The following is a 20,655-nucleotide window of genomic DNA, read 5'->3' as shown; positions in this document are numbered from 1 at the left end:
CTTTCTGTTATGCTCAAATGGATAACAACACATTGCTTTTCAAATGTGAATTTGATACCAAGCCCTGCCCAGGGTACTTAGGGTACTGACCAAAAAAAACACTGAATCCATTAGGCCCTTCCATTAGCGTGGAAAAACACTCGTAAATTAATTTCTATTTCTATTCGGTATACCAACCTTGCCTCCATGCAACCTCAGGTACAGTGTTTACTGTACACTGCTTGTTGCATGACTTGCAATGTTGCAACCACTTGTTCTATGATTATATTTCTATTTTGATACCAAAAGTGAAGTTGGACATTTTGTGAAATATGCTTATTTGTTTAGCTATCTGTTTACACCGCCTCTAAACTAACAATGCATCCTGAGACATCTATCTTGATGAACGAAACGTTCAAGTTACAAATCTTTATTGACATCTTCATTCTGTAATTCGTCAAGAACAAAATGATGTAAGAACGGTCAATGGAAACCAAAATCATTAAACCTATAAAAAGGTGATAACGTCGCACAGGTTCTCAATTGGATTTACGTCTGAGGAATGTGAAGGACAGTCAATGGCATCAATGCCTTATTGATCCAGGACCCGCCTACACACTCTGGCCACGTGAGGCCGGGCATTGTCCTGCACCAGGAGGAACCCTGGGTCCATCGCACCATCGTAAGGTCTGACGATGGGTCTGAGGATTTCATCCTGGTACCTAACAGCAGTCACAGAACCGCTGGGTAGCACATGGAGGTTTCAACGACCCTCCGAGGATATGCCTTCCTAGACCGTCACGGACCCACCGCCAAACCGGTCACGCTGGACTGCAGGCAGCGTGAGACTATGTGGGGCCCTCGTGCCACATTCATGGAGTCCGTTTTCCGACGGTTTGGTCAGAAACATGCACACGAGGAGCCCGCTGGAGGTCATTTTGCAGGGCTCTGGCAGTGCTCCTCCTGTTGGAGCAGATACCGGTTCTGCTGCTGGGTTATTGCCCTTACATGGCCCCGTCCAGCTCTCCCTGTGTAACGGCCCGTCTCCTGGTATCTCCTATTGAGACGTGCCATCCTGGAGGAGCAGGACTACTCGTGCAACCTAAATGGACTGCAGGTACCAGTAGTGACAAGGGCAACCGACCCTTTTTCCGCGCTGTCTTGCTGCTGCCGCTTTCATTTGCACCAAAGCAAGTGAAATTGATTCACAATCGTTTACGCCTTCTAACTGGACGGATCAATGCCCCAGAAGTTTAATTGACTTGGTGTTATACTGGGATGATTAAGTGAATATTATGATATTGCCACTTTTACTTACTGAATAGCTCCTTCCACCACTGGGAGATTACACACACACACACACACACACACACACACACAGCTTTATTAGTCCTGCTATGAACACAGTTTGACCTCCATGCTACTACAAGAGCAAGTACTAAAAGAGAAGAAAAACAGACTAAATAAGAGACTGGGTCAAACCGACAGAGACTATGTAAACAGGATTAAACTTCATATAGTTCTCAGTTGAGAAGGTTTCAGGCTCTGTAAGCTATCGATAGGGAATAACTGTTGCTCACATCATATTCAAGCTTACCTCATCCCAGAAGATGGGGTTGTGTTCATAACCCCCCACAGACAGGGCGTCACCTTGGAGGCGCAGGTACACCGATGCATCGTGGTCCCTGACGTTTGGCATGTTCTGCAACGAGTGAAGGAAACAAATCGTGTTTTAGTGACAAAATGATGGGCAGATTCATATATTCATGACCAACAGAAGGATGAATTATAAGAGCCTCGATCTACCTCTGAGAGATTACTTTGTTTAATTGGTAAGTTCGTACTTGAAACCACGCCGTTAACCTTTTATTAAAAAGACAATTTTCTTTTTACTCCACCCAAAGTCTTCCAGAGTATTTAGTGCTTTTTTGGTATTGTAACCAGAGGCATACACATAGAAAAGGGAATATAATACGGGACGTAACAACCATAACGGTCTTTATCTGCAGCTCCAGTGGCGTACCATGACATGCCTTAACAGACCATAGAGCTTCTGTACGTGTGGTAAGGCAGCTACTGACACACCATGAAATCTTCTTTCCAAAACACAGCAGAGAGAAGCATTCATCCCCTTGAGTCAGAGTAAATATTCTCGTAGAAGTGTCTACCGGATAGTTACACTTTATGCGTGTCGTGTCATTTGTATTCATTCCGTCGGGAGTGCTTTTCATTCCAAAGTCAATTGGCTCCGTGGGTACAAAAACCAAAATACCAGTGAACAAGCTGACATTTGGAAACAGCACGCTACATATACTAACAGCCAAAACCGTGCCGTTCCTCTCTCTCCTGTGCCGAGTACAGTCAAGCTGCTCGCTCCATGTGATCGACACTGGACTTCAATGCTCTCTGTCCTTCGTGAACTCACAGATAGAAACCCATGCAGCAGTCATCAGCGAGCGTTTTAAATTCAAACCCACCACGGCGTCCGAGGGCAAAGGCACATGCATTCACACACACACACACACACAGACGTGTGGTCGGCGTGAGATGTTTGACCTGACAAGTCGCACACCCTGGTGGGAACAGATTTCCCGGTGGCCTCCGACTGTGTCGTTTTGTGCGTGTGGGCTGATGTCTGTGTACATGATGTAGCAGTAATGCTGGTTAAGCTGCTCTTAAACTACATAACACAGAGGAGCTCTGACAGCCCCCCTAAAACCACCGGCCTCTAGAGGATGAGCACAGTTATGCATGTGTACACTGACTAAAGCTAACACACACACACACACACACACACACACAAGATTCACAATCAGAGGTGAAGTTGACACAAGCCATGTCAGACATGTGTTGGCTGTGCATAGAGAGGCCTCCCCAAGGCCCCCAAATACACACATGATCAGCTTTAAAAGGACACAAACAAATCAATCTCCTTTTCTCTCTTACACAAATAAGCACACACACACACACACACACACACAGGTCACTAACAGCATTCTGGACCATTACAGGTGGAAATCTGTAATGTCACAGTGCCCCCTGCAGGTCATACGGACTTAATACAGAGAGATGAAGGAATTTCTGTCTCCATGGGGAAGTTAATTAAATGAGCAGAATCCAAAATCCAAGCTGTAGTAGTGCTTGTCATGAGGATGCATGAATAGTGCATTATAAATGTATATTTTAATGTAAGCTTTAAGCCTTCTTTATAGTCCTAAATGTGAAATCTTATAATAATTCTCAAAAGGGTAATAATGTCATTGTGTCGTGACACATACAATCAGGTTTCATAGAGTTTAGAAAGGTGATGAGTTCTTGGAAACGCCATGCTGCTTTATGGTGTCCTAAAAATGACAATCAACTAACCTTATTTTGAAAAAGGCAGCTACGCTAACATTATAATACAAGCTCTTAAATTGAATAAAAAGTACACAAATATATGATACTAGACATCTTAGATATAGAGTTGTATACCAGAGGATATGTTGTGTCTCCATTGAAATGCGTTGGCTCAGTATGAGCCCCATAAACCAAACCGATGACAGAATAGAGCCGTTATAATCAGGAGCCACTTCTGTGATTGATTGATTATAGTTTTCATGCAACATGTCATGAACCTCACTGTTCAGGTGTGACACATGGAGGTCCTACCTGTATGCCCTCTATCCTCTCTGTCACCACGTAGGCGTGATGCATTGCAATAAGAGGCACCTTGACTCCAGCCATTTCCCCCAGCTTGGTGGCCCACACACCTTAACACACGGAGACAAAAATGTCATAAGAATGCTGCCTTTAAATGTAGATAAATGCAATTTTTGGGAAAAAAAACACCAGTAAAATTGCACCAAATTGTTTATTTTGCTTTAAGTTTCGCACCTTTTAGCGATCTCATGTTTCAAATATCAACTTAAGTTACATCCAGGATGCCTCGCATTGTCCAATAAGACCAGAATGTATTTCATCTGTGGTTTTGTACGTTAGTTAGCTGTTAGCTCACCCGCACAGTTCACCACACAAGGCGTCTCAATGGTCCCATGAAGCGTCTCCACCGCCTTCACCCGCTTCACACCGAAGTCATCCGCCCGCACTTGGATACCGGTCACAGGGCAGTTCTCGATCACCTGATGACAAGACATACGTTAAAGATGATGTATGTGCTCTGCTCCACCCTGACGAGAGGCGCAGTTATTCAGTCCGACACCATTAGAGCCCTTTTATCTGCTCACTGAGCTTGTGAAGAAGACGGGTGGGCTAATGTCCTCCAATGCCGCTGTGACGGCTGCGGAGCTTCGCTCTCCTTTGACACAATTCTGCCGTACTTCAGAATCCTCTTCGTATTCAATTCCTCAAATATTACTACTACAGCATGAGACAAATGTCAAATTGTTAATCGCACTATGTCTCTATGAGGCCGAATAGTCAGACTAAAGCCTGAAGTTCTAAAAAGGCTCGTTTCGTGCTGAGTTTCACATAAATTGAAGGCGAGCTGGAGAGGACTAAGTAATGCCAGCAAAGAGGAAGTTACAGTAGTCGAATAGAGAAAAGAGTCAGCTATGCACCAGAAGCTCCATGTTTTTCACTGATAGTGCAGGTTTGATTTTTTTGCAATATTTCTCAACTGAAAGAAACAAGACTGAATAAGTTTTTCAAAATGTGGGTCAAAAATGATACCAAGATTATTAGAAGCAGTGACAACACTTGAAAACCCCAGGATGAACCGGTTCTAAAACATTTCGTAGACTGCTGGTCCGGCAGGAGAACCACTAGTCAGCAGACGAAGCGCTCGTTACCTTGGCTCCCCTGGCGGTGGCAGCTCTGGTCAGGGTGGTGCAGGTGCCTGCTGGGTCCATGGTGCCGTCTTTTGGTACATACAGGGTTCCATACAGATCATCAACGTTCATCAGCGGATACAGGTCCTTGGTCTCCGCCGGTGACAGGACATGGGACTCGATGCCATAAACTTTACCCAGCTAGAAATGAGGGGAGATGGCATTTTTATTAGTTATGTTCTTCAGTAACTGGCATTTATTTTCCAATTTAAAGATGATCAGTTGTATCACCTTTATTCTACGTCAAATGAGAAATCTTTGCTTCCTGAAGCATACTGTATGAAGGAGGAGTTGCGAAACAGCCACAAGTAGCATATCAGTAACTAGGTCTTAACTGAGGACAGTTAACCATAATATTTGGCCAGTTTTTTCCTGGCTGGATCAGTTTCACACCATGCGTCGGGTAGCTGAAGCCTCATGTGAACTTTGAACTTCAAACACAAGTAATCAAGATAAACAAAGCCTTTTCCCCGATCGTGTGCGTGGGTTGAGCAATTAAAAACCCAAAAATGAACTCTTTACATGCTCTGTAGCAGCCTGTTTATCGGTAAAGGTTTGTTTACATGTGGTTGGTCAGTGATCATATGCATCTCCTACCTAAAAAAAACGATTTTGGAACCGTGGATTTCTTTTGTGGAGCACTACTGAGATTTACAGCTTTTTGCTTGTAGCATACATGTTTGGTATTTTTTTTTGGTTCCCAATGTGACACTTCATGGAGGAAAAGTTCAATGGTATTTCATCACGTGAAACAACCGAGATTCGTACCGACATGAGGCGCTTGTACTCGTCCAGCCTCTGCTTGTTGGAGGCAATGAAGAGTCCTCCGTTCTGGATCCAGCCTGTGTGGAGACCCGTCTCCTCCTCCAGGTCTTTGCTGATCACATTCCTGGTGTGGGCCAAGAGCTCTACCTCAACATCACTGGGACGGAGCTGCCACAGCAGGCCTAGTGAACACACACACACACACACACACACACACACACACACACACACACACACACACACACACACACACACAGATTAACAAAAATGCATGTTCAGAGTACAACTGTGAGCACTTTATCAGCAGAGACCTTATCAAGACTTGAAGTACAGGAGATATGGAAACAGGACACAGTAGATAGTGCAGAGAAAGAGTAAGGGTGGATGGTTTAAACAGAAACTGCACACAGACGTCCTCCTTATTCTCCATATTCCAGACGGTTCGTTACCTGCGGTGTGCCAGGTGGTGCCAGCAGTCAGTCGGTCTCTCTCCAGCAGAACTACGTTGGTCATCCCCATTTTAGCCAGGTGGTAGACGGTCTGACAGCCCAGGCTGCCTCCTCCGATCACCACCACATCCGCTGATCTGAGGCAGGGGGCAGAGAACTACAGGTGAGCTGAGAACACTGCTTCCAAAGCGAGGGACGATGCCACTTAAAACTCAAACCAGCGAAAAACAAAAAGGTCATTTTAGTTACATAGAGGTAAAGTTAAACACTCTTCTTGTTGAGAGCTAGATGAAAAGACTGACGCCACACGTGCGTCTTTACGCTAAATAGGAAGCTACACCTCACAGCAAATAAGCTTAGCTTAGCATAAAGAGTGTCTCTTACCAGAGGTATCAAAGTCTACCTACAAGCATCATTATTCTTTTTATCAATACCAAAAAAAGAAGAGTAAAAACAACAGTTTATGGTTTTATGGGGGATTACGTAAAGCTAACTGTTTGTGTCCCTCCTCTTCTAGTCTCTATACTAAGCTAAGCTAACTGGCTAATGGCTGTAGCTTCATATTGAACGGACAGATATGAGAGTGGTATCGGCCTTCTCATCAAATTCTCTGCAAGAAATGAAATAGACGTTTCCCAAAATACCAACCTATTGCTTTCAAGGTTTTCTCCGCCTGAAGTTTAACACATGTTTTAATATTGAGTAGATTGTTTTACATATTTATAAACCTGACAATGAAATGCAAAATCTGGAAAAGACGTTTCCAGACTGGAGTGATCCATAGATCCCCTAGAATCTGTTCTCATTCCAGACGTCATCATGACCATAATTCCTCATTCAACTGATCCATAATGTACTGATCCATCGCACAAACCCTCAACTTACCCAGTTTTATTCTTCATGCAAAATCATCTCATCATGTTGTGAGAATTCAAACAGAAGCTGGTCTTAAAATGCAAAAAAAAAAAGCTACTGGAGGTCAACGGTCACTTTTAGTGCACACAATACAGTCAACACACATCCACCCGCTGAGCCAACCTGGGTAAAGGTTTAGTGGGTCCAGAGGAGGCTCCATCCTTTTGTTGGAGCGTCTTCTCGTAGGGGACACTTTTTTCCTTGGTGGGCTCCGAGCTGTAGGACCGAGCGGTCGTCCGGCACAAGGGAGCGAGAGGAGTCCGCACGGTCGACGCCACGCGGCGAGCTGCTCGCCCAAGGAAAGCCATGACCCCTGTGATCAGTCAGAGGACATGAAGAGACGGAGCGCTGCTGCACAAACATCTGGACTGTATTCATGCAGAATATTTAAGGTCATAGTAAAGTTATGTATAATGCTTTGTTCAAAGTTATTTACAGAAAAAAACATTTCTGAACTTCAAGGCTACATAATGTCTACTGTATGAGTAAGACATGTCACACTATTTACAGTCAATACATGTGCAAAAACAAGTTTGTGTACCATTTCATCAAACTGAATTGTGCATCGTTTCATGTACAATATGGTGGAAAGGTTCAAGCAAAGTCAAGTGAAACTGGTGCTTTGAGGTAATGTTGTAGATCTCCAGGTCCAGTCAGCAAACGCTGAAAACATGTTTGTCCTTCAAGGTTCACTGTGTCATATATCAAGGTTCACTGTGTCATATATCAAGGTTCACTGTGTCATATATCAAGGTTCACTGTGTCATATATCAAGGTTCATTGTGTCATATATTATTACTAAAAGAAGATTAAGCTGCAGCTTCAATGAATGCCACAAACATCTGTGTGCAATGCTTTCCGCCATAACGTTACAGGACTGAGATACCTTGAAGACTGGACCTGGAGCATCACAGCCCCAGCACTGATGAATATGTATTATTCTTTATGATTATATAAGCGCGTTGACCTGCCTTTTTGCCGTGCTATAAACTAAATTGACTTGTCTCGTCTTGTACGGACTAAACCGGTCGACCCATTCCTAAAACGAAAACGGGAGAACCCGGTTTAGGGTGATGTATGCACGGTGGCTGAATAGTCCCTGTGTCTTACACGTTGCAAGAAAAAACAGCGCAGAAGTTTTGTTGTTGTCTTGGTCCTCCGCTTTTTGTTGCGCACTCTACATAACACAACAGCCGCTGTCGCTTAACGTTCGGACGGACACTGACTGTAACACGTTAGCACACGGAACACTGAACATACAGCACGTCCCAGAACAACAGCCTGGGCGGACGCGAGCTGTAACGTGGCACAAACGCTGCAACATTAAGCCTCGGTCTCAGAGCAACGTTACCAAAGCTGCAGCTTCCCCCGTGCAGAAACGTTGTTACACAACAGCAGTTCGGTCTCCACGTGCACACTTACACTCAGTTCCGCCTTTCACCGACTGTCCCAGAAAAATACACTGAAAAAGATGAAAAACAAAAACAAAAACAAACAGTTTTGCAGGAAGACGGGATTGGAATAATTTAAAAAAATGGCCGAGCACTTGTGTATATCAGAGACAAACCGCGTGTTGAAGCGCGGTAGTTGAGGCTACAGTCCAGCAGCTGTCAAAGCCAGGCTTCCTCGAGGTGAACTGCACCTCGTCTCGCGCATGTGGACGAGATCAGGGGGCTGTGTTGCCAAATCGGGTTGACAGTTTCCAGCCCAGTCACAACTTCAAGCCCGCCCAATGAGAAAAAAACAAAACAGCCCAAATCAGAACAAACCCGTGTACAACTTTAAAACCATGTGCAATAGAAAAAAACATCATAAGCATACAAAGCTTCATATATGCATCAAATAACCAAAAGATAAAGTGCTAGATACATATCCAACCCACGAAGAGCGCAGTCAGACAACCAAACACACAAATTCACATGTCAATAATGATGACGTCAAGGTACTGTAAGTAGATTTGGATTCATCTATATTTGTTTGAAAATATATGTGAAAAGGTGTGTGTGTGTGTGTGTGTCTGGCATTGTATTACATCCTTTATCATGTTTTATGTCTGCATTGTAAAGCACTTTGTAATTGATATTATTTTTAATAATAACAATATGATTATTATTATTGTCAACCACAAAATATATGTACACGCACAGACACACAGGTCTTCTAGCATGTAGAGCAGCCTCTATCTATGGTGATGCCTCAAATACTCTTAAGTTAAGGACACCCACTGGAAGGGTACCCTGGAGCGCACTTCATCACGTGTTCTCCACTGGAAGGGTGTGTTGCAGGTGCCCAGGTTGTGGAGCACACTTGTTAGAAGACAAAGCATGAACAAAATAGTGATAGTATAGTTATCTGGATGTAAGTCTATGAGCACATGCTCAGCTCGCATGCCCAGAGGGCTATGCACATCCTCATAGATCTGGTTTTACATCCATGTAACTAATATCTACATGAGATGAAAATGTAAATCCTTTATGGGAATGTTCAGCACAAAAACAATGCCGTAGGAGAACGGAAAGAAGTTAGTTGTTTTCTTTAGATTCAATTTTATAAACTGTGTGTTGGGGGATGTCAAGGGTAGCAGCTGTTGTTGAGAAGCCTCACAGTCCAGTGACTAACCCAAGCAGAAGTGGAGCATAAGACATCATGTATGAAGAGGTTGTATGTGTGAGACATTGAGTACACGGCTGTAGTCATCTTGCAGCAGGGGAAGAAAGGGTTTCAAATAAAAAAACCTCCCTCGCTGCCTCAGCAGCACAGCGTTATGAAACCTTATGCCTTGTATCACTGAGCCATATGCAATGCTCTGCCTGCCAAGTTGACCTCGTGATTGCCCAACTCCAAGCCAGCAGCCAATAAGGTGCTGAGTTTAGGTTCCCTCCTGTGACTGTGAGAGGAGGTTCTCTCCTGTTCATACAGCCTGGAGCAGGAGAGCTGAAACCAAGAGCTGCAGCCAAGCCTGCTTTATCTGTGTGTGTGTGTGTGTGTGTGTGTGTGTGTGTGTGTGTTCTGGCTGTCTACAGTTCACCAACCTTTGACCTTTGTTGTCTTCTTCAAAACCCTTTCATGTAGTTGAATAACCAAGTTGCCTAACTAGTAATTAAGTGCAGCATGGCACACACACACACACACACACACACACACACACACACACCTTGACATGTGCATACATGTGCAAGTGTGTAGAGGAAGCCTATCTCATGTATGTTGTGACCTTTCTTTAGCTACATGTCATTCATTCTGACATGTGACACGGTGTTCCAGAGGGAAATAATATCTACAAATAAATAATATATTTCATTACATTAAGTCAAATCAACTTTATTTAGCACAGCTGTAGGCCTAGGGGTTAATGTGTGTGCTTACATACAGCCTTTTGTCTGTGCCAAGTGTGTGTGTGTGTGTGTGTGTGTGTGTGTAAAAATGAATATAAATACACAAACTCCTCAAATTATCAAGTCTTGTTCTGAGAAACTAAGTTTTCCTGGTTCCTAAGACGATCGGTCATATATTCTCTCAATGACTGTTGAACACTAGTGACTTCATTTTCTTTTTTTTCAAATGACCATATACTTAACTACGTCTCTGTCCACAGAAGGTTTGGTTTATTAACTAATACAAAACTCACAAACACAATGACAATGAGAAAATCATCAACTTATGTCAGAAACGTTGCTATACAATCATCCTAACATCCCGTTTCATAACATCTGAATAGAAATGTGTCGCACACAGAGGCTTTTGTCATAAAAGCGATTGCAATTTGTTTGCTTTGCATAATGTCTTGCGACTCATCCATCATCAAGAAACCCCCGACAAATAAATTAAGACATATAAAGGAAAAGATACGCTAATAATAGCAGTAAATAGATACATACAAATCATATTAGAAATGCTTTTCAAGGCTAAGGAATATAAGCACGTTTATTATAACTGATCATTTAAATCCATGAGGGGCATCAGAATCATCAGGTACTTGCATTGCTACCCTCTGCAAATGTCCAAACATTCATTGACCAGTGACGCTACAAAAAGGTGGTCAAAGACTGTGTTTTAATAGATTGCAGTTTGAACAGAATTGCATGGCTTGGCAACAGTTTGGGTCCAATTCAATAAATAAACTGGGACACTTTTGGAATGTTTTTAACCTAAGATTTAACAGAGCAAAGCAGCCGGTTCTTCCCCCAAAAAGTAGCAGCATTCTGCAAAAGCTGACACCAGGAGTTCACATCTCAACATTTATGACTGGTTTTATGCAACTATATCCCAAAATGACTTGTGTATTTCAAAAGATGTAATCACAATACATGATAAAACATAATCTCAAGAATATAGATCATATTATATCATTTCTAAGTCTATATAAATAGTTTTGGTAGTTGTAGAATTGGGAGTGCGAAATAAATATTATACAAACTCTGACCTTAAAATCCAATTTCTGTGGCTAAAAGTGAAAAATATGAAAACACAGCCACAGAGGAGATGGTAGTCTAATGAGTCAATGCAATGTCACCTAATCTATGAATGACTTAATATATATATTTCAAAACTCGTTATAGAGGCTGAAATTGTTCAAATGCAAACATTCAATTGGTTTGTTCCACTAACAAAAGAATCTGGTACCACAGAGAGTCGTATTCAGTCCCTAGAAACCATGAGGTACATCAGCTTTAGAACCAATGGAAAGATGAACTAGGGTCAGTATAGCTTTGGGTTGAATACAAGCGTCTCTCTTGATGGAAAACATGCACAAATGGAGAAATGGATAAGCAAAAAGATACACCAACAAATGGAAAACAAAAAGAAATCATTTCAATAACAATAGCAGACTTTTGTCCAGACTTGCCAGGAGTTGTGTAACAGTGCAGCTACTGGAGCCTCAGTCAGCGCTCAAAAGATGAACGAATAAAAAGTCACCTCTCCGCTGTCCTATTAAATGCTGTCCAATTAACATTAGAAACATGCAATCACCACAAGCACACAAACCAACACAAGCATACATTAAAAAACAATGCTGTTGTCATCAGCCATACAAACTGTATAATCTCTCATAATATAAAAAAGACTGAATTAAAGATAAAAAAGAGTCTGAGGGTGGACTGACATCTGTAGAAGTATTCAAATACATTTCTTTACAAACAGCCTCGATTAAACTCTGTCCCTTATGTTGTTTTCCACCTAAAATATCCTGCTAGGCCACCCACTGCTTTGAAATGTCCAGTTTAAACGACACCGAGCACGTCGGTGGCGCGACACGGAGCGGGCTGAAAATAAAGTCTGGGAACACTTTCTCTCCCCGGCATCTGTCTCTCTGACCTTGTGACCTTTTGACCTACAGGTTCTCCACGGCTACGTCTGCCCCGCGCTAAAGTTCATCCTTGTAGGACGCCGACAGCACGCCGGCGGGCGGCGCAGCCCCTTTCAGGGTCTTGTGGGAACCCCTCCAATCGGTGCGCACGGCGTCGTCGTCCCACAGAGTCGACGTCTCCGTGTCGCTCACCCACTGGGGATCGCCGGCGTAGTGACACGGCTGGACCACAAGGGGGCGTGTGCTGAAGGCTTGTAAATTTCTGTTGGGGAAATGGGACTTGTAGTCCTCACTGCAAAGAGAGAACAGCGATAAGAGAGTATAGATTTGATTCATTCGAGACTTTAACATATATCTAGTACTAAATATAAGTGCTGCATCAGAGATATAATATTAGTGCACATTTATATTGTTTTAGTCAATGCTGATATTTTGTGATGATTTTGGAATTCACTGATTTGACAAGAGATGGAGACAGAGACTGATTTTTAAAGACAGTTCAGTTGCTCTTAGCGTGAGCGGGCGACGGCAGGACCGATGTGAGCTGTGCGGTCGTTGTGCATTCTTTGCCGACTAGTCAAGCATATCGAATTAGAATCACAGAGGTGAGAGAGAGAGAATAGAGAAAGTGGGTTGGCTGTAAGCCAGTTTTGCACACATGATGGAGCACACAGACACTGCCAAGCCTTCTGGTTTGCAGGCCCCTCAGCCCAAGGTGCATTTCATCTCTTACAGTCGGTGCCCCATATGTGTCTCAGTTAGTCTGCTAGATCACAACTGTGGGACGATGAGAAAAGTCGTTTGAGGGAGATTAGGGTTAGAAATTGGGTCGGGGCTGCAAAGAGATGCAGACGATGAATAATAATAAAGAGAGATTCTTGAAGTGAAGTGTGTATTTTTCATAAAACTGAAGTGTTCTGAAGATGACGCAATGAATGCACGTGACAATGTCTTTATATTAAACCACAAACAAACCACTAATTAAATCAACTACCATCCTGTGTGAGTTTAGAGGGGGAAGAGGAGGAGTTAGTGTGGGCTCAGAAAGAGGAGTATTGAAGAGTTGGTGTAGTTAAAGAAGAGCTGAGCACACGTCTGCCACAGACACATCTGTATCCCCTCTGGCTGCTAAAGTATATCTGGCAACCACACTGTGTCTAAAAAAAAAAAATCCACTTTGCCCAAAATTCAGGCAATTATTCTCAGAAAGACATGCTGCCATGAATCCTGCACATCATAAGGAGAACAAAACGTTCACAAAGATTTAAGACCACCTTTGAAATTTGGTGTTCTAATTCGGCGTGACAAGCACTACATAAAACTGACAAGAAGAGAGAGTACGGCCAAAACGGACTTCTTCCAACGAAACCACAGACTTCACTATACCTCTTTAATCTACCAGCTCCAGGCTAAATATATATCTATATATCTATATATGTTTAGGCAACTATGGGAAGAATGTTTGTGGCAATTATGAAGTCACTTTTAGATTTATCGGTCTGGCGGTTCGGTTGTAGAGTGCTGAAAAACAAGTTTTATCATAGAAATCTCTGAATGTGAAAAAGACTGATACAGAACAATATCAACCAAATCATTTCACCAACATGTCCATCAAGATTAAAACAAGAAAAGTGCGAGGTGTGGATTAATACGGTGTATTCGGTGCCGTCGTCATACATACTTGGGATGTTTGTCATACATGATGGGGAGGAATTCATCAACAGGAAGCATCTTGGACAGCGGCTCAGCGTTGAGCAGCTTTTGGGCTCCCTGCAGGGAGATGGCGTAGGACAGAGTCCAATACGAGTAGTCGGCCATCACCAAGTTGTGAACGTTCTCCACCGCCTCCTCCTTCGTGGGATTCACCTGCTTCCTGCCAAAGTATCTGCAGCACCGTTAGGCCACGGTGAGAGAAAAAAGACGAAGAAAGACGAAGAACAGAAAAACAAAACAAAAGATGAAGAAGAAGAAGAAATGAGGCAATGTCTAAAACATCCAGAAATCTGCTGCAACGCTGATGTTATTTGTTGCCACGTGTTAGAAATCATTTTGGAAGTATTGTCTTTTTTTTTTTCAGCATTTGTTCTGCATGTGTGTTTAACCATTTCCAGAAAGTCACGCAAACACAACACACACATAAAAAGAAGCTGATACACTTCCCGTCTTCCTGCTGATAGATGGTTTCAAAATGCCTTCGCTGTGTGTCTGAGGTTTTGTCTAATCCTGTCGGTATGATTTCGATTAAAAACATTTGTTTCGATGTCCTGCAGAGACCTTAACCACAGAAACACACACACACACACACACACACACGAGTGATGTGCAATGCATTCCCGGATGTGAATTTTTCCTCCGCCTTCTGACCCCATTCCTCCACGCACGCACGCACGCACACACGCACACACGCACACGCACACACACACACACACACACACAATACTTCTGAGCATACTGTATTGACTCAACCTAAACCTCACCCATCCCTGCCTGTGTGAATGAAACATGTCCATCTTACATGATGTCCCAGTCCAGCTCCACCTGCTCCACCTCCTCCATCAGTCTGAGGACCCGTCGTTTGAAGTTGGCCTGGAAACGAACGTCGTCTTCAAGGACCAGCGCCGTGTCCATCTGCAAGTCCACCATCTGAGGAGAAAAAGGGGGGAAAACAAGAGATGATTGAGGAACACAGAGAAAACTAGACTTATGGAGAAACAAAAGACGGGACAGAGACAAAGAGGGATGAGACTCTTGAGCATGTCTGGAATACATGGTATATTCAGAACGCTTGTGTTCCTTTTTGGGTCCATTTCCAAGTTGAAACAAATTTAAAAAAAACTTTTTATCTCTTTATTTGTAATAGCAAAGACAAAATTACAAAATGTCTGAGTAGTTATTAGCTGAATAGCTAATTATCTACATGGCAACATTCAGAGTTCTTTGAATTTCAGTCTTCAAAATACATTTTTCATTTATTTAGAATTTATCTATACTTGAAAATGCAGTGAATGTCATTAAAAAAGGCTTTGAATTTGATGAACAGAATTGATACGAGTTCCAGAGAAGAATCATTCTATCCAATCCCAACCCTTGATCAGAATGACATCCTTCCTCCTCGTGATGACGTTATCCGTCTTCTTCTCACTTTCAAGTCATACCAGTAAAGACGTCCATGTGTGATGTGTGTGTTTTCTCACCTCCTTCCAGATGAAGTAGTGGCTGAGGAAGCAGCCCACCTCTCCTTTGGTTAGGGTGCGTCCAGAGAACGGGTCATAGTAGCCCGGCAGCAGGTCGACACCCAGGATCTTAATGTCACTGCTGTTCAGTGCACTGTGCGGACACACACACACACACACACACACACACACACACACACAAACATACAGATGTTATAGTAATTATATTCCCATGAAGGAAAGGGGGCAAGAGTAAGGGGAAAAGAGGGCGGTTGGAAATGGGGCCATGTCAATGAAACCTCAGATTCTGGAGCAAGACCACACATTTAAAACGTTTAACCTTGAGCAGATAACTGAATGGCCATATTAAAGAGGACATTCACAATTTGCATCGGATATCAGAATATTATCTGGGAACCCAATGCCAAGAACTGGGAATGTAAGAGAAATGTCTTTCCTTCTCACCAACCGTCTCTCCAATCGTCCCTTTATGTCAGTACCTGCTATTTCGATATTGATGTTTCTCTTTCTATCTAAGCCAGTCGAGCGGTCTCGCTGTATTCATCCTCTCCCTGAGAGTGCACTCACTTCCCATCCACGGCGTCGACCACCTTGACGTCAATCTCGAGCTCATTCAGAGAGAACAGCATCCGGTCTCTGCGGTCCGGACGCCGTCTCAGGTTAATCAGATATATCTGAGGAGAGGAGGACAATCAGTTGTTTAACTCCGGTGACTCCCTAAAAAATGGCTGCTTCTACCAGAAAAACAACGAGGCGTCTCTTACCTCATCAAAGCCCATGAGGTCTCTCTGTTTGGGGAACATGTGGACGTATCGTGAGGGGTGCATTGGAGGACCATCAACTGTTTGACAAAGAGGGAACACAAGTTAAACCAAAGCTGAACCAACATACAACACTGTGTCAGTTTGTTTGATTTGTAGTCCCTGTCAGTATCCGTCTTTATTAAGAATAATAGTGAACACAATCTGCTCTTACTCATGGACTCAAGTTGGACATGGACAAAGTTGAGGCGATCGTCCTCCAAGGTTTGGTGAGGTTTGGCCGGGACGTTCAGGTAGCCGTAGCGCTCCTTGTTACACAGATACATCTGTACCTCTGAGTGGCATCAAAGATGAATCAATCAATCAATGAATTAATAAACGAGACGTTCACTGTGTACCATTTTAGGTTTCTCCCCATAAAACGCATAATAACTGTACAGCAAAGGAAGTGTGTTAGTGGATTTGATTACAAAGACACAACCACAAACAGGCGCTAACTGACCTGCAGCCCGGCAGGAGAAGGCGAACACGATGATGTCGTCGTAGGGCCACGAGTAGTCCTCGTGAGGTGGGAAGAAGGCCAGTTTCTTCATGCCTTCCTTCCTTAAATCCAGCAGCATGGTGGAGTGGATCATTGGCACCGGGAAGCAGCCCAGTCTGTGGCGCTGACGGGTGGGGAAATACTCTGCTGTTCGGCGGTAATATCCCTTAAAAGAGAGCGACGGTGTCAGACAGCCATGCGTTGGAGGGATCTTGATATTTTGTGTGCTGCCCATGTGTCCAACTCAACAGCAATGACTGACTTTTCCCTTTCTCTCTCTGCAGTAGATGATCAATCAGTGTGAAGTGCACACTCACCTGTGGAGTGATACCGCACCAGTAGTTGGAGTACGCTCCCTGAGAGTCGAGCATGGGAGCGATGGCCGACTTGTTCTCTGCTATCATCAGGTTGATGGTTTCGGGGTTGGTGAGGATATTGTCTGTGTCAGCGTACTGAAACGGAGACACAGAGGAGGCCGAGGAAAGAAGAGGAAAGAGAGGAGAGTGATTGTGGAGTCGTGTCTCTGGAACAAGAGGAACTTTTTTTTCTTGGATGAAATGACAGCAGCGAAGAGGGAACAAATCTAAATCAGATAAATCAAGGGACGGAGCCGACTTCAATCTCATCGTCACAAGAAGATTTATCTTATCAAGTACCAGGATGTAATCGGCCCAGCGTTTCCTTGAAAAGTTGAGCGCCGCCTGCTTCAGCTTCATCACATACTCATATCTGCTGTTGGGCCAATGCTTCGGACCCAACTCTCCTGCGTAGGACCTAAAACAGAACAGAGAGGTAGAATAAGGACGTTATGGTATGTTGTTGTACTGATTTGCCATCTTCTCATATCTCATAATTTACTACTAACTGAATTAGGCGGAATGGTTTCAACATTCTATACACAGCTTCAAATACAGCTGGGCTGACAGTTTAAAGAGTTCAGTGACTGTAAGCAGATTAGCAGTATGATTGGCATGCACACATTATTTCCAGTAACGGCCTCTTCAGCTCAGACGGATGTCCACTCAGTCGAGGCGAACGGACAAGCAGAGGCGTGCTGCATCATTCCTTACTATGCAAAGTGAAAAGGTGTGTTATCTGTAGGCAACTAAGTGGATCCGCTACGGTTAATAGTTGCACAACAGAGGTTATAAAAGCTGAGTTCACGTTGCTACATAGATCTACACAGGATGTTCTCTTACCCAGATCCCTGCTGTAAACACAGTACCACACAGTCACACAGCTGGACTTACGTGGGCTGGTCCATCGGTCTCCACTCGACGTAATGGTAGAATTTCTGCATGACGGTAAGCCACTCTTTCAGTATGGCCGTGGTGTTGTCTGTGTTGTGATCCGTGGCTGCCCTGAAGAGCGCAGAGAAAGCACATCGTGAGGCGGTGTGTTTGAAGTCCAACACACCTTTAAGACGTAAACATAACGACACATTCTCCATCCGGGGGGGGGGGGGGGCAGCCTACAGTTAGGATGTTATCGCATTATGATATTCCTATCAAATCTCTTTTTCCTTACACAACTTCAACTATTTGTTAAGGAACCTTCATGATGGTGTGAACGTATGATGGTTGGTCAGGTATGTGATTTGCTGGATGAGCTGAAAACAGATACACTCTTGTTATTAACAACTTCTCAATTGATTTTTAGAAAATGTTCTTTATTACGACATTGATATTGTGATATAAAATGACCGATACTGTGACAGATTTTTTTTTTTTTTGTGTGTATGGAAAGTATACTTCCATATTCTGCACACACACACACACACACACACACACACACACACACACACACACACACACACACACACACTGCTGTGAACACAACACCCTAACCATACAAAGTACATGCATCACATATTTACTGTTAATCCATCGCCATGGATCGTGTCATATAATTATCACTATCCATTTTATACTGTTGTGCAACCCAGCAACAGATGATCTCTCTTGTTGGATCCAGTTTTATCAAATCAAACGATAAATGCACGAGCAGAATGGGTTTTAAATGAGATAAGGCGTCACTTTACGACACATAAACTACACTTAAGGACTCCACAGAGGCCTTTACTGCTCAAAAAAACCCTTCGAGGACAGTTCAGTTTATGGGTTTTAATCACTAATGTTAGTCCTATTTTCATTAAAACGAGTGCTAAGAAAGGGTATCAGTAACAACAAGCTCCGCAGAGAATAAAACACGAAACTAACGCAGTCCACGGTAGGAAGCGAGTGAAAGGCTCAGAGGGAACAGGGGAGGAGGGAGGACGCTGCTGCTGCTGCTCCTTTCTCAAACTCATTTAAATGCCATTGACCTTTTGAACGGCTGCTACGGTGGGTTTAAAGAAAGAGGAGACCCCTCTACAAACAGCCCGGCGGTGCATGCAGGAGAACCCACCACACAGTGATGCGACCTTTGGGGTAGTTGAGTCTCTCCAGAGCTCCGAGGTAGTACGGCAGGGAATGAGCAGTGTTTCTGGCTAGAATGGCGATAACCACCGTAGGAGGCTGCATCTTCGACTCCTCCGGGAACATTTCCTCCGAAAAGTAGCCGTCAGCGAGGAAACCGAAGGCCCCTAAAGCTAAAAAGTGCAGTAACATGGTGGAAGCCGCTTCTGTGCTCCAGCACAAGCACGTCGCCCCGGTGGACGCGTCAGCAGTCCAAGAAAAAGGAGAAAAAATGGGCTTTTCTCAAACGTTTCAACCCCCCCGGCTTCTCCTACGAGCCTGCTCGCTGTTTTTCCAAGATCATATCCAAACGGAGCCAGAGAGAGACGACGTTACAACTTCCGCTTTAGAGCGCAAGGAAAAGTCTGACAACGTTGTCGAAAAGATGAAGGCGTGATTTGGCAACATTGTGTTTCTCTTCGTAAATCTCTGAAGACACTTATGAGATATAAACTATGACGTATAGCAGTTAACATCCAGTCAGACAAACCTCTACAAACTAATAAATCCGTTCTGCTGAGTAATTCCTTCACGTGTCAAATAACAAAACAAAAACAAAAAATGTTTTAATAACAATTTTAATAAGAGATAACATATCTTTAAACCAGCTGCAGCTCTTTTCTCCATGCGACATTGTTTGCATAACGTGTGAATCAACAGATACATTACGCACATTTAGAAGGCAGAGTTGGTCTTTACATGTATATAGTCTACACATTAGGCGGGACCGTTTACTGTCATGTGATATAGTTTGGTGAGAGAGAGATCAGATAAAGTTGGTGAACATCATCAGAGGTAGACTGTTGTTTCTGGTGTGTTCATCGTGGCTGCAGTTTCAGGGATTCTCCAGCAGAGGGAGGATTTGATCCAATAGAAGCTCCATCACTCAGAGTGTCTGTCTGAGGTCAGATCTTATGGGTGTCTTTGGCTGATGGTGGAATGTAACTAATTACATTTTCTCAAATACTGCACATAAGTATTTCTGGAGTTACAAGTATTTTACGTGAGTATTTTTTTTATACTGCACAGCAACAATAATTACTAGTATGTTTGCAACTTGCAACGCATATGATCAAATTACAAAATATGATACATGGTTGCAAGTTAAAGTACACAACAGTGCATGCAGTACAAAGCGGTTCAAATGTAATAATATAAAATGTGCATTCTTCATAATGACATCATTTGATGCTTCAAGTTCATTTTCCTGAAAATACGTGTAACTATTTTTACACTGTGGTGCTGCTACTTGAACTTAAAGGTGCAGCGTGTAAGATCCGGCCACCTGCTCCAAAGAAACAGAAGGCAGCATTTCACCTCTACTGGGTCCATACATGCAACCTAAATTCACAGTCATCGGCTCAGAGGGGAAAAAGAAGCCAGCTACTAAAACGAACAACAGGACAAGAAGACGCTAAACCGCTGAAACCGGTCAAAATAACACTGCTAGAAATTAAC

General features: G+C 43.3%; 2 protein-coding genes across 4 annotated transcripts in view; both read right to left on the bottom strand.

Moving 5' to 3' along the window:
* Positions 1 to 8,568, bottom strand: part of sardh (sarcosine dehydrogenase) — a 35,498-nt gene extending 26,930 nt beyond the window's left edge. The window contains exons 1-8 of one of the 3 annotated variants that reach the window (XM_068705843.1): positions 8,360 to 8,568; positions 7,061 to 7,250; positions 6,023 to 6,159; positions 5,577 to 5,755; positions 4,770 to 4,949; positions 3,977 to 4,100; positions 3,631 to 3,731; positions 1,577 to 1,681 (exon numbers count right to left, since the gene is read on the bottom strand). In XM_068705843.1, the coding sequence (XP_068561944.1) occupies positions 1,577 to 1,681; positions 3,631 to 3,731; positions 3,977 to 4,100; positions 4,770 to 4,949; positions 5,577 to 5,755; positions 6,023 to 6,159; positions 7,061 to 7,245 (1,011 nt within the window). In that variant the 5' untranslated portion in view covers positions 7,246 to 7,250; positions 8,360 to 8,568. Of the gene's footprint in view, positions 1 to 1,576; positions 1,682 to 3,630; positions 3,732 to 3,976; positions 4,101 to 4,769; positions 4,950 to 5,576; positions 5,756 to 6,022; positions 6,160 to 7,060; positions 7,807 to 8,047; positions 8,207 to 8,359 lie in introns of those variants that run through there. The other 2 variants (XM_068705845.1, XM_068705844.1) reach the window with 2 other exon arrangements.
* A 1,953-nt stretch (positions 8,569 to 10,521) lies between these two features.
* Positions 10,522 to 19,538, bottom strand: cercam (cerebral endothelial cell adhesion molecule). Its single transcript, XM_068705847.1, has 12 exons — positions 19,148 to 19,538; positions 17,992 to 18,102; positions 17,398 to 17,515; positions 17,059 to 17,193; positions 16,703 to 16,907; positions 16,415 to 16,534; positions 16,204 to 16,280; positions 16,007 to 16,113; positions 15,440 to 15,572; positions 14,761 to 14,888; positions 13,927 to 14,130; positions 10,522 to 12,537 (listed from the first exon to the last, which is right to left on the bottom strand). The coding sequence occupies exons 1-12, from the start codon at positions 19,348 to 19,350 to the stop codon at positions 12,303 to 12,305; spliced, it is 1,776 nt and encodes a 591-aa protein (XP_068561948.1). The 5' UTR covers positions 19,351 to 19,538; the 3' UTR covers positions 10,522 to 12,302.
* Between the last annotated feature and the right edge of the window lie 1,117 nt (positions 19,539 to 20,655).

The sequence above is a fragment of the Cebidichthys violaceus genome, unplaced genomic scaffold (genome assembly GCF_023349555.1).
Source record: "Cebidichthys violaceus isolate CVI_PGR_0920_01 unplaced genomic scaffold, fCebVio1.0.p SCAF_12, whole genome shotgun sequence".
NCBI classification, from domain to species: Eukaryota; Metazoa; Chordata; class Actinopteri; order Perciformes; family Stichaeidae; genus Cebidichthys; species Cebidichthys violaceus.
The sequence above is the reverse complement of the archived record's forward strand: the minus strand, read 5'-3'. Positions and strand labels throughout refer to the sequence as shown.